Source organism: Bufo bufo, chromosome 6 (assembly GCF_905171765.1).
Source record: "Bufo bufo chromosome 6, aBufBuf1.1, whole genome shotgun sequence".
In the NCBI taxonomy this organism is placed as follows: Eukaryota; Metazoa; Chordata; class Amphibia; order Anura; family Bufonidae; genus Bufo; species Bufo bufo.
This window is the reverse complement of record NC_053394.1, coordinates 211,583,802-211,598,856: the sequence shown is the minus strand read 5'-3', so window position 1 is coordinate 211,598,856 and position 15,055 is coordinate 211,583,802. Positions and strand designations below refer to the sequence as shown.

Below are 15,055 nucleotides of genomic sequence, written 5' to 3'. Positions count from 1 at the left end.
CAGAAATAACTGCAACAGTGCAGTGCGTATATATTTGTATTTATTTTACAGATATATACGCCCCTATATGTTTTTAACTAAAATAATTGCAACAGTGCAGTGCATATATATTTTTCTTTTTTTACTAAAAAATACGCTCCCTATACGCTTTCACCAGAAATCACTGCACCAGTGCACTGAAAATATATATTTCTTGTTAGACTGAATTAGGCCACTATACGCTTTGAACAGAAAAAAAATTAAAGAGTGAAGTGCTTATATATATTTCTTGTTGGACTGAATTAGGCCACAATACGCTTTTGATCAATCACTGTTTTTGGTTGAAATGATATTTCTACATGGCAAATAATTTACTAGCAGGAGTAGTAGAGTAATAGAAACCGACTCAACAGTCATGACATGCATGCTGCTGATTCTCTGTAATTCAATCACTTATTGAAAGGGGCATGTTAAAAATAATAGCAGTGTGGAGTTCAATGAGTGAGATGGGTTATTCCAGACATTATTTAGAAGAACAGCGTACCTTGATTAAAAAGTTGATTGCAGAGGGGAAAACATATAAAGAAGTGCAGAAAATGGCGCAAGCATCATGATTTGAGGATGTTTCTCATACTACGGTGTTGGGCCTATTGCTCGCATACCAGGGATCATGGATCAGTTTGAATACATCAGAATACTTGAAGAGGTCATGCTGCCTTATGCTGAAGAGGAAATGCCCTTGAAATGGGTGTTCCAACAAGACGACCAGAAACACACCAGTAAACGTGCAACATCATGGTTCCAGACCAACAAGATTGACATTATGGAGTGGCCAGCCCAATCCCCGAATCTTAATCCAATAGAAAACTTGTGGGGTGACATAAAAAATGCAGTTTCTGAGGCAAAACTAAGAAATAGAGAAAAACTGTGGAATGTAGTCTAATCATCCTGGGCTGGAATACCTGTTCACAGGTGTCAGAAGTTAGTTGACTCCATGCAAAACAGATGTACAGTAGTTCTCAAAACAGTGGTTATACAACTAAATATTAGTTAAGTGATTCAAAGGAAAGCAAAATCTTCAAAATTTTTCAGTTTATATAGTGAATGTTTGAGTTTGTAAAGAAGAATACAAACACTCCTATTTTTTTGAACAGACTAATATTCATTTTTCTTCAATTTTTTTTTAGAGGAACAACACAAATTTGATAGATTTTTCTTCATGTTTTGATTTGGATTAGAATGTGTAGTGTTTCCAATGCATGTGTGTGTATGGAAATAAAAGCTATTAGAAGGATTTTGAGCTTTAATCACTTTTTTAAACACATTGCTATTATTTTGAACACAACTGTATTTCTTGCAGTACTGAAATACGCCACTATACACTTTCACCAGAAATTACTGCAGCAGTGCACTGAGAATATATATATATATATTTCTTGTTGGACTGAATTAGGCCACTATACACTTTCACCAGAAAAATATTAAAGAGTGAAGTGCTTATATATATTTCTTGCAGTAATGAAATATGCCACTATACACTTTCACCAGAAATAACTGCAACAGTGCAGTGCGTATATATTTGTCATTTTTTACAGAAATATGGCCTATAGGAAGGCGCAAGCGGCCGTCATTGATGGAAGGTATATGTCACCGAGCTTTCTGGCCTTGGTGAGATAATAGTCAGTAGTTTTAAGTGTCAGCGGCAGCTAGTGCTGATTGATACTGTTTGATGTTAGTATGGCTGTAAAGTCGATCCGGGCTGGCTCTTACTGGGAGTAGCCAAAGTGCTGGGTGGGTGGCTTCTCCCCACGCTCCAGGCCGGGTCTTTATTGGCCTATAAAAAACCCAGCCAGCAGTCTCAGCTGTGTGTGTGGATGATCCTCCATCTGACAGGGAAGCTGTGGAGACTCTGTTTTGGGACCTGTGAATTGGGTCCGTGCTAAAAGCTTGAAAGCCGCATGCTGGAAAACAGGCACCTAAAGCCTGCTATGGACGGCTGGGGGAAAGACTGCTAACCATGTGAAGATTTTGTTTTATGGACATTGCATGGTGTGCACAAACACCAAGACTGTGAACGGTCATTTTTGTGTTTCCTTATGTGTGAAGAAACACCAAACTGTTTACATTAAAGACTTTGTGATTGCCTCTATACTGCGTCCGCTAGCCTGTCTACCAGAGCAAAATTCCACAGCCCCTATACACTTTTAACTGAAATAACTGCAACAGTGCAGTACATATATATTTTTCTTTTTTTACTGAAATACGCCACTATACGCTTTCACCAGAAATCACTGCAGCAGTGCACTGAGAATATATATTTCTTGTTGGACTAAATTAGGCCACTATACGCTTTGACCACAAAAAAATTAGAGTGATGTGCTTATATATATTTTTTGCAGTACTGAAATACGCCACTATATGCTTTTACCTGAAATAACGGCAACAGTGCAGTGCATACCGTATTTTTCGCCCTATAAGACGCACCGGCCCATAAGACACACCTAGGTTTTTGAGGAGGAAAATAAGAAAAAAAAATATTTTGAACCAAAAGGTGTGCTTTTGGTGGGTTTTGAACTAATTGTGGTCTGTGGATGGCACTGTTATGGGGGATCTGTGGATGGCGCACTGTTATGGGGGATCTGTGGGTGACGCACTGTTATGGGGGATCTGTGGGTGACACTTATGGGGGATCTGTGGGTGACACTTATGGGGGATCTGTGGGTGACACTTATGGGGGATCTGTGGGTGACACATATGGGGGATCTGTGGGTGACACATATGGGGGATCTGTGGGTGACACTTATGGGGGATCTGTGGGTGACACTTATGGGGGATCTGTGGGTGACACTTATGGGGGATCTGTGGGTGGCTCTTGTTGGGGTCTCTGGATGGCACTGTTATGAGGATCTGTGTATGACAGTTATGGGGGGGATCTGTGGATGACACATATATAGCATCTTATGCTATGTGTCATCCACAGATCCCCTCCATAAGTGTCCCTGTAGTGAATGACCCTCAATACACGCTGGGGGCCGGCATCTGCTTTTATAATGACAGCGGGGCCCGTGCAGTGACTGTATTCTACTACACGGGCCCCGCTCACTGTATAATCCTATGTCTAATAGTTAATTGTAATTGTATGTAATCACATAAGGAGCGCTGTGTATTACCGGTACTTACAACTACAAGCGCTCGCCTGCTCGGTAGGTAGCAGAGAGGAGGGAGGAGGGAGGAGGCAGGCCGGGAGGACGGACGCTGGCAGTGTGAGTCATACGTCATGCTCCCACGCCGCCTGCTTCATTCATAAAGTGGGCGGCGCATGACGTATGACTCACACTGCCAGCGTCCGTCCTCCCGGCCTGCCTCCTCCCTCCTCTCTGCTACCTACCGAGCAGGCGAGCGCTTGTAGTTGTAAGTACCGGTAATACACAGCGCACGGGCCCCACTGTCATTATAAAAGCAGATGTCGGCACCCAGCCCCTCCTCCCTCACAGCTGATACACCCGCCGCACGGCATCGCGGCGGGTGTATCATTGAAAACTCAGCAAAATCAGCAGCATTCGCCGTATAAGACGCACTGCTATTTTCCCCCCACTTTTGGGGGGGGGAAAGTGCGTCTTATACGGCGAAAAATACGGTATATCAATGTCTTTTTTTACTGAAATACGCCCCTCAATACGCTTTATACGGCGAAAAATACGGTATATCAATGTCTTTTTTTACTGAAATACGCCCCTCAATACGCTTTCAACAGAAATAACGGCAACAGTGCAGTGCATATATATTTTTCTTATTTTACTGAAATACGCCCCTATACGCTTTCACTAGAATTAACTGCAGAAATGCACTGAGAATATATTTTTCTTTTTTTACTGAAATATGCCCCTGTGCGCTTTCACCAGAAATAACTTCAACAGTGCAGTGCATATATATTTATCTTTTTTTACTGTAATACGCCCCTATATGCTTTGAGCAGAAATAACTGCAACAGTGCAGTGCGTATATATTTTTCTTGCTGTACTGTAATACGCCCCTATACGCTTTCAACAGAAATATCTGCAGAATTGAAATGTGTATAGATTTTTCTTGTCGTACTGAATAAGATACTAAGATATAAGCCACTAAAGGCTTTCCAACATAACACTTGCAGTCCAATAACAAAAAGTTGGAATGACAGAGCTGTCTAATGACTATTTGGATCCCCAAATAATCGTTCCCTGCACTTGTAAATCACTTTCCTTCTGACGTCACTCCATGCACTAAGATGCTGTGAAATGATTCCTCCCTATCCTTTCCCTGCACTTATAAATTCTTTTTTCAGTTTTTTTTTAAACATAGAGGTTTTTCCAATAGCTGTCCCTAGCACCTTCACACATCTGTCCCTGCACTCTGAATGCTGGAAAATGGCAGAATCTAAAATGGCTGCCGTATTTATAGGCTGTGGCATCACAGGGCTGGCTTGCTGCTGATTGGCTGCATGCAGGCATGTCAGTTTGGGTGATCCCTCCTTCCCAGAGTTCATGCCCGATGCCCTCAGTCCTCACATGTGTAGTCGCCATTTTAGGAAAATTGCGATTCGTTACCACGAAGCGCGAGGAAATTTGCATTCGTTGCGAATCAAATTTTTCCTGAAAATCTATACAAATTTCACTTTGTCAGCTTCGATTCGCTCATCTCTAATCATCACCATCACCTCTGCTCTGCATATACGGTATAGTCTTGCAGTCAACCATCACCTCTGCTATTTATATACTGTATACCCTCATTGTCTGCCATAACCTCTGCTCTTCATGTACTGTATAGCATCACTGACCCCACTGTACAGACCTGCTGTGTATTTATGTGTATTTGTTAAAACTAACTTGGAGCAAACACAGAGCAGGGTATTGTGAGGGTGCCAGGGAGCCTATGGTGACACATTACTGTCTGATATAAGTGGCGGGGAGAGTGAAGACTTAGGATGATAACCTGGGAGCAGGATCAGGGTGCTGAGGAGGATGGGTGGTGGCTCCGGTGGCAATAAAGAGCAGAGAAAAAGAGAAAAGGCAGCACCACATGTGTGGTGTCTATATATATATATTTGAGGGTAGAGGATAAAGTATGCTTGCCCTCATGTGTTGTGAGGAGTCACAATAGCTGTAATGCACCTTGCTGATTATAATGCCTGACCAGCAGAACAGGGTTCTTTGACTGCAGCCACGATCTACTTGCTCGCTCCATGCTTAGTTGCCGGGAGAACAAGTACATAGAAGACAAAAACTGGATCATTCGTACAGCGCTGTCGCAGAGAATCTTGGTAAAAAATATCTATGACAGTGCCGTAGGAACGATCCAGTTTTTCTCTTCTAGGTACTAATAAAGGAAAAGAAAAAGGAAAGGAGGCAGCGCCTCGTGTGTAGAACCTTAAGAATATTGGTAATACAGGTACACTGATTGTGCTTACCAGATGGGGTTGTGATGAATCACAACGCCTATGAGTCGCCGATGTCCCGATGCCTTATTTTTAGCAACTTCATATAGCCCAAAAATAACTCAGCAGCCTTACTGAGTTGTACTCGTTTTTATTTATTTTTCTATTGTTATTTTATTTTATTGTATTTTATTTGTTTCTATTCCATTTTATTTAAGTTTATTTATGTAACATCTATTGCACTATATTGCGACACACTATATATTCTTTATATGTAGATAGTATTACGGTACTCGTTCTCTATATCCTATTGATCTTTTCATCCATGCAGTTTTAGCCACATACATCTGACAGCTATATTAGGGATGCAGACTACGGTCGGAAACTGCGCCACATTCCCTCTCCTCTCCGTATCATCCAGTGATTACATGATACAGTACCTGCACTTTCCTCCTAGACAGTGCACCACACATACTATCATTGGCGTATGCTCCTCCCTATGCCAGTCAGAAACATATCAGATGACTGCAGTCAGGGACAGATCACGTGGCCACCCCATAGTGTGATTCCGTGCACGCCCCCCACACATCTTTCGGGGGCACGGCATATGATGGTAACGCCGCCCATAAACCCGGCAATTGGCTGACTATTACCTCGAAGGGAGTCACTGAATCCTAGTGACCCCTCACGCTTTCCCGCCCCCAACCCCTCCCCTCTCCTGCCCCCTGTGGCTCGTACACATTGCGCTCAAACAGAGTGCATAAAAAAAACATTGACAAAATATGTGCTTGTATATAGAAGTTTATTGTCCTGATGAAGGGGGCGGTTCGCCCCTGAAAGGCGTCGACTTTGAATAAAAGATTACCTTCCCAGGTAACATTGTGGTCCGGAGTCTTTTCTGCATCAGCGCCGTTTGGAAAGGTCTCAATTCTTTCTGCACAGCATCCAGGTACTAATAAAGAGCAGAGGCAATGTATGGCCAAAACATTAAAAAAAAACTAGCAGGAACAAATCTGCTATTTTTTTGGTCAGCCAATAACGTTTTGGAACTGATAACATTGCTAATCCCATTGGTGTGGGCTTAAAACATTTCAGTGCTAGGCTTGGCTGCTAGTAGCAATGTACCATTGTATTGCTGCCGCCGGCTCAGTTGCTACTCCCCTTACTACGATTTCTACTATCCCTACACTGCCTTGTCACTGCTATTACTACTCCTATATAGCCGCACATATACTGCCTAAATTCCACATCCACACTGTACTGCTGCTGTTCCCAAAAAAGGAATCATTTTTTTACACGTTTTCAGTACACTGGCCACTGTGTCTTCCGATGCTAGCATGTGTGTATAAACACAAGCAGCTATCTGCTTTAATAATGCATAATTTTTGGACAGTTGTTAAGAACAAACACTGTTTCTTCTGATAATACCATTTGTGTGTATAAATATTGCAGGCATATGCCCCTGTTAAGGAATAATTTTTGGGTGCTTGTTCAGAATAAGCCACTTTTTCTTCTGATACTAGCGTGTGTGTATAAACATAGGCAGATTATTTCAAGAAATTTGTTCATCTCTAATAACAAGACATGTAAAATTGGTGCAAGATGAAAAATACAGTCTTTGGATCATGACACCGTCAGTACCTACCTGCAGTCGTGACCCAGAGAAAGGGGTATAGAGGATCTGCTCTTTCATCTTATTTACCCATTTTTATGTAATTTTTTAATTATTGTTTCCCCAGGCTCATCTGTTAAACATCCCTAGCTGGAATTGGAAAGAAGGAGATGATGCTATATGTCTGGCTGAGCTGAAGCTGGGTTTCATAGCTCAGAGTTGTCTAGCACAAGGTCTGTCCACTATGCTTGCAAACCTTTTCTCTATGCGTTCTTTTATAAAGGTAAGCCTTTATATAGTTTTCCCATTAGTGTATAAAGTTGGTCTAGATGTTTTTACTAAGTATTATTGGGGTCATTTATCAAACTGGTGTAAAGTAGAACTGGTTTAGTTGGCTTTAGCAACCAATTAGATGCCACCTTTTATTTTTGACAGCTCCTTTGGAAAATAAAAGTTGGAATCTGGTTGCAATGGGCAACTAAGCCAGTTCTACTTTACACCAGTTTGATAAATAACCCCATACAGTGTATATGTACAAAATAAAGTGACCTATAGTACATTCCTCCTAATAAAGGAAATCATATTATCGCCTAACATTATCTGAAAAATGGTATAATGTTAATGTGTAGGACAAAGAGCTTTTTTTGTGAATATAAACCAATTTATGTAAATAGTAAATAAAACTGTAATATGATGTAAGACTCTTCACATTGAGTTAGAGGGGTTGTGCAGCCAGTACAATTTGATCACCTATCTCAAGGATAGACCATCAATATGTACTGGCTTCACATCCCCTTTAACAGTGTTCAGATGGTATATGCACTAGGGAAATTTCCCAATGTATACGTCAAAATGTTGCTCATTGATTCCCATGGTAAAAAATATATATACCACACAGTATAGATTCTTTTTTTTTTTATTCCTCTGCATTGAGAAACGTAGCTGAGGGTTAGATGTTCAAAAAACAACAATCTTTTCATAATCATCAGAGTTTCCCAGCATACAGGTGCATCTCAACAAATTAGATTATCATCAAATTTATTTCAGTAATTCAATTCAAAAAGTGAAACTCTTATATAGATTCATTAGACATGGAGTGATCTATTTCAGTATTTATGCTGATGATTATGGCTTACAGCTAATGAAAACCCCAAAAGTTTGTATCTCATAAAATTAGAATTGTAATACAAAAATGTTTGCCTACTGAAAAGTGTGTACAGTATATGCACACAATACTTGGTTGAAGCTCCTTTTGAATGAATTACTGCATCAATGTGGAGTGGCATGAAGGCAAACAGCCTGTTGCACTGCTGAGGTGTTGTAGAAGCCTAGGTTCCTTTGATACCAGCCTTCAGCTTGTCTGCATTGTTGGGTCTATGGTGCTTAGGTTATTATAAATCCAGGTATTGGTACTTTTGGCTGTGTGGTTAGGTGCAAAGTCTTGCTGGAAAATGAAATCAGCATCTCCATAAAGCTTGTCAGCAGAGGGAAGCATGAAGTGCTCTAAAATTTCCTGGTAGATGCCTGCACTGACTTGATATAACACAGTGGACCAACACTAGCAGACAGGGGCATAACTAAAGGCTCAAGGGCCCTGGTTTAAGATTTCAGCTTGGGTCCCCCTTCCCTCAGTGCTTTGTGGCCAGGGGCTGGGAAGCACATTGCCTTTGTGCTGTCTGAGGCAAAAATTTTAATGGTACCCCCCCATACCAAATTCTTGACCTAACCCCTTTCCTCTAGCCAGAGGTGTAACTTGACTAGCATGCACTTTCTATAATACTGGTGTCTTCTTATGTGGCACAAGGGTCTTTGGGACCCCTCAGGTTCCTGGGCCCGGTAGCGACTGCTACTTTTGAACCCCCTATAGCTATGCCCCTGCCAGCAGATGAATCACTGACTGTGGAAACTTCACACTGGACCTCAAACAACTTGGATTGTGTGCCTCTCTACTCTTTCTCCAGGCTCTGGGACCTTGATTTCCAAATGAAATACAAAATTTACTTTCATCTGAAAACAGGAGTTTGGAAAACTAAGCAACAGTCCATTCCTTTTTCTTTTTAGCCCAGATAAGACGCTTCTGGTGTTGTCTCTGGGTCATGAGTGTGGTGGCTCTTGAAGCACTGACTCTAGCTGCAGTCCACTCCTTGTGAATCTCTCCCAAATTCTTGAATGGCCAGTTGTTGACAATTCTTTCAAGGCTGCCGTTATCTCTTTTGCTTGTACATCTTTATCTACCACACTTTTTCCTTCCTCTCAACTTTCCATTAATATACTTGGAAAAAAAACTCAGCTTCTTTAGCAATGACCTTTTGTGGCTTATCCTCCTTGTGGAGTGTAATTGAATGTCTTCTGGACAACTGTCAAGTCAGCAGTCTTCCCCATGATTGTGTGGAAAAAGTATTGCCTGTCCGAATATGGAAAAGGGAATCGACTTCTGCAACATTATGGACGACAAAACATTTTTGATCACCCATCCTCTTACATGCTCCAGTATAGCGGTGGTATACTACGTTAGGTGTTCATGCCCAAAAATGTATGTATTGAAAGATATTGGGATCTGCACACCTTAAATGGGGTGGGTGCTCATAGAGGATCAAGACAATTATAGGTAGGGATCTATGGCACACCACATGTTGTGATATTTGAAGATCATAATTTTAATTCATGAATTCATGTGTTTTATCTTTACAACATTTTGTGTCATTCCACATCCAGTGTTACATATTAGGCATAACATAGGGTCATATACAGAAGTCCCGACGTTTCGGTCAGTTGTGACCTTTATCAAGGGATCTAGGAGAAATGTAGTAAAGACATATAAGTAGGAAGGAATAAAAAGCGTGCATAAAGAAAAACAGAGATCCGGGATAAGGAAGAGGGGGGGGGGGGGGGGGAGGGAAACCAATCTCACCCATAGGAGTATATGACTAGATGGATGAAAGGAATCTTCCAATTTAGTGAATCTGTGAACAACAAAAAGATAATAGTCCCTTTGGGAACAAAGTATCTAAGCGGTGTATCCAATATGATTCACATTGCTTCAGTAACAAGGTCCGGTTTCCTCCTCGTCGTGTATTGGTATCTGTTCCAGAACTTGAAAACGCATTGTAGAGATTTGATGGTTAAATTGTTTAAAGTGTGCCGGAATTGGTAAGAGTAATTGATCAGTTCTGATTTGTAGATTTATGTTTTGAGATTCTATCTCTAATGTGCTGGGTTGTCTCGCCAACGTAGATCAATCCGCAGGGGCATTTGATCAGATATACAACGTGAGAGGAATCACAAGTGAAATATCCCTTAATAGGATATTTCTTGCCTGAGTGAGGATGTGTGATGACATCTCCTTTGATAACGCTGGAACACTGTGCGCAGTGAAGGCACAGGAAGGTGCCAGTTTTAGACCAGGTGCCAGGTTGTAGGCACGGGAAGGTGCCAGTTTTAATGAATTAAGATTACTATCTTCAAATATCACAAGGTGTGGTGTGCCATAGATCCCTACCTACAAAAATGTATGTAGGCCTAAGGAAATTGAAAGTGAGGGTATGTGAACATATCCACAATATTGTATCTGTTGGTGAAGAAAAGGACATCAAGGTGTTGAAACCAATTGCCAAACATTTTATGCTCCATCATGGATGTAATCCAAAGCTTCTCAAGGTTCCATTCTAGAAGCGCTCATCTCCATATTCATCTGTATCACCGTCCTCAGGACAGCAATACAGATGAATGGTGCGGAGGAGCAGGGGAGAGGCGTCTCTCTTGCCCATTCCTCTGATTGCCCTTTCCTGTAGCCTATCAGAGGCTGCTGATGTCATCGTGCCACCTGAGCCGTACAGAGCGGGACACACGCCGGAAGAAGCCTGCATCACATCACTGACAGCAGCATAAGGTAAGTATATGTGTTTATTTTTTGTATTATTTATGGTATACTGTGGCCCTATATTCTGGCACAATATGGATTGGTACTATGGAGAATAGGGGAAGCACTATGGAGGCCACTATGGAGAAGAGGGGAAGCACTATGGGGCCCCTTTACACTGCCAAAATATGGGGGGACACTATGGAGAAGAGGGGAAGCACTATGTGGGCCCTATATACTGACACAATATGGGGGGGCACTATGGAGAAGAGGGGAAGCACTATAGGGGCCCTATATACTGGCACAGAATCTATTCTGCAAATTGCAACAACAAAGCTAATTCCAGACTTTGATGCCTTAGCAAAAAAGGGAGACCAACAACACTGTTCCCACTAAAATTAAAGGTGAGTTATACATACTATGTTATGAAAGAAATACATTGCATAAAAGTGTTGTATGATAACTCTTTTTATGCTTTTCTACCTTAAATTAAACTAAACCTTTAAATGTTACAAAATTAAATTTTATTTATATTAATTCACACAAACGCCCCATCCATCTACTCTTGGTCTGGCCCCCGGGTCCAATATAGGAACCCATTGTGGCCCACGACTCTAAAAGTTTGCCCTCCTCTGTTCTAGTCATACTCCAATTTATATATCTGCAGGTTTCCATGTCTGATGTGTAGTTTTGCAGTGGATTTCCACTCATTCTGAACCAAATCAGCAATACAAATCCATAATGAGCACACAGATTCTGAAGATAATTATGTAGTGTGTTTACATTAAATGGATTGTGTCAGGAAATCAAGTTACCACCTAGCTACAGGACAGGGGAGAAGCATCTGGTTTGTGGGGATCCGACTGCTAGGACCACCACCACCGTTCACAAGAATGGCTAACCATTGGGCAGGTATAAATGGAATGGCAGTTCAAGTATGTGTGCTGCCACTCTGTTCAAACCATATTGGATTTCCAGAGATAGCCAATCAATGAACTCTGCCATCATCGGCAATCCCACAGAGAATGCATGGAGTCACAGCATTCATTTTTGACCTGTTCCTTCATACATACTAGCAAAATTGATTGGGGATCTCAGTTGTCAGATTCCCACCGATCAGGTGTGTATCCCATATCTTGCAAATAGGGATTAAATTGATATCATGGCACAACCCCTTTATTACATTGGGCAGATATACTAATCTGGACATGTGTAAACTTACACATGCTGTCTAGACATGCACCAAACGTATTGCAGTGATTATAAATCTAGTGCATGGCAATACAGTTTTGTCTAACTTTATGCCAACAATTGTTTTTTTTAGTTTGAGACAGGATTTTGTGTCAGAATTGTGGAGCAATTTTGGCACAAAATGTCACATATTAGAAAGAAGAGGAAGAAGAAATTAATGTTTTTGAAATTATGGAAATTTGATTATATGAGAGCTTTTGGGGACAGTAAGTAATTCATGTGAATGTGTTCTGCCTCATGAACTGGAATCTGATTCTTGGTGCAAACTTTACACCTTTAGACCATGAAAATTAAAACCTTAAGTCCTCACAGAAACAAAGTCAGCAATACCAACCACATTACTACCAAGATTTTTTAATATATGTTTTTAATATATGTAGTCTAAACTACCAGTGATATTTACCACAATGGAATACATCATAAACAACCAGCGGTATTAACTAATAGGGTTATGAACTGTTTCAATACCCAAGACCAAATTGATATTAACATGGGGGAGATTTATCATGAAGGGAAAATTTGAAGTCAGTTTTGCTTGAGTCTGCATTGGAGTACTTTATGCTACATTTAACAAATGTCTTGTGTTACTTGATAAATCTGTCTTATCCTTAGACCTAACACTTTTGTCTAAAGAATCTACTCCAGTCGCAATGATAAATCTGGAGTGAAACTCATTAACATAGCTAACCATACCTACTTTTCTACCCACATTACAAAACTGAAGTGAGTGGTGTAAAATTACAAAAAGTCTCAAAATTTTGCACAAGAGTGTGCAAAAAAGCCGCAAAAGTCCAATTTTTTGACTTTTTAAGCGTGGAACTGTTTTTAAAAGTTTTTGAATCCTCATTAACTCCTAACCTAACCTCTAAAAACCTCAAGACCATCAACAATATTAACCCAGATCAATAGTTTCAAAAGTCCAGCTCACCGGTAATTTCGTCGTGCACGGCAAAAGTTGAAGTCAAAGTTGTATAGTCACGTAAAAACAAAGGTGATCCGGCACTAAAGGGTCCTATTTTCGACATTTCTTTATTGCCAAAACTTGAACATATATGGAACAGGACAGGACATAGAGCAGCCTTCTCCCTCTTACTCCCGTTTAGCCGACATGTTTTGAGCCGCCTAGGCTCTTAGTCGAGGCCACGACTAAGAGCCTAGGCGGCTTGAAACATGTCCAAGAATATCAATTCCAAAACCACAAGAGATATGAACCATTAAAATAAAATGGTAGGTTATAGTTAAAGGGGCTGGCCCATGAATCACATTTGTCACAAGTTATATGACAAATGTATTATTACTGAGAGTCCAACCACTTGGACCCCCACAGTTCACAAGAATTAGGGCCCTGAATCCTCTGTTTGAATGCAGCGGTAATCCACATACTTGACCACTGCTCCAATCACTTCTATGGGACTGTTGAGTACAGTACTCAGCTATCTCCATCAGTTCAAGGGAAGTGAATTGAGTGGTATTCATGCATGGACCCCCACATAGAGGACTTGGGGACACCTGCTTTTGTGATTGGTTGAGGTCCTAGCAGTTAGACCCCCAACAATCATACCTGATTAAGATATGTGATAAATCTGAATTTCTGTGAAAAGTATAGCAAATAACTGTTGCTACAATAGTATGCTATTTCTGGACATCGTATGGTGGAAATTGCACTGGAGTGAAGTGTGGAAATAAGCAGTGGGAAATTAATCACAGGAAATTGTGTTTTTTTTCTTATGACATACAGTTTGTGAGCCTTACAACAATGTAACACAAGACACCTTTTTAACATGGAAAAAAAAAAACTGGAAACTTATGATGAACTAAAAAAATTGATAAAGCAAACAGAATTGTGTATGCTTTATAAGCAAAATTGTATTTCAAATATCTTATGGACAATTGTCTCAATGTTTTCCATTAGTTATGTTAATTAGAGTATTTTGTTCTTTAACCTGAAATTATTTAAATTTGTTGAAATAGCATGATTTTCTTCTGGCAGATTGAAGAAGACACGTGGCAAAAGTACTACCTAGAAGGAGTGTCCAATGAGATGTACACAGAATATCTATCCAACGCCTTTGTTGGACTCTCCTTCCCTGCGGTTTGTGAGTAAGTATAAATGCCAAGTGGGAATAGAAGAAAAATGACTGGAAAGTGAAGTACCCCAAAAAAATGTGAAGAAACAGCTGGAATAATGCAGGGGCAATGACAAACATAGAGGTAATGATTAAAATCAACTTTTCAGTATTTTTCCAAAACTCTCCGCTGTCTTCTTGGACATTACAGGTTGTGCTTTGTGAAACTGAAGCTGCTGATGATAGCCATAGAATACAAATCAGAAAAAGGGGAGAGCAGGTAAGTCAGTTCTTGGAACTATACACTGTCCTTATTTGTTTTTCTGAAAAATTTAACTTTCTTTATCTATCCGGTCTTCATTATACATGAATGTACGGGATATTATTTTACATGTAATACTTCAGTGGAGTTCTTATGTTCAGCATCATGTAAGAGACACAACTACAGTATCAGATGTAGATGTAGTTTAGGAAGTCACAAAGACCATTGTTGTGTCCCTTATTTATTGTTACAGTTACTAATGTGAAATTAGATTAATCACTTTAAATTATTTTCATTTAACCACGATAATGTGGTTTTTACACAAAGAAGTTGACTAGGATGCATCCAGAAACATCTGTCCACGCACTGTGTGATATTGCAGCCCAAGTAATTTCAATACCCGACACAACCCTTGGGCAGATATGGCACTGTTTCTGGATAAAAGCTTTTCTAATCCTATATGACCCCTCTAAAGTGCAAATAGTGTTAAACATTTTCATTAGATGACAGTGAAGTATGTTATTCACTGTATAATGTAAATAAATATCAATGATTCTGATTTCCTCCAAGTTATGCATTATTTTTAAAATGTATGCATTTTTCTACATATAAATAA

At 40.3% G+C, this 15,055-nt stretch overlaps 1 protein-coding gene across 1 annotated transcript in view; it reads left to right on the top strand.

Moving 5' to 3' along the window:
• KCNMA1 (potassium calcium-activated channel subfamily M alpha 1) overlaps positions 1-15,055 on the top strand; it is a 736,200-nt gene that overhangs the window by 478,208 nt on the left and 242,937 nt on the right. The window contains exons 14-16 of the mRNA XM_040439127.1: positions 7,129-7,284; positions 14,102-14,211; positions 14,389-14,457. Of these exons, the coding sequence (XP_040295061.1) occupies positions 7,129-7,284; positions 14,102-14,211; positions 14,389-14,457 (335 nt within the window). The remainder of the gene's footprint in view (positions 1-7,128; positions 7,285-14,101; positions 14,212-14,388; positions 14,458-15,055) is intronic.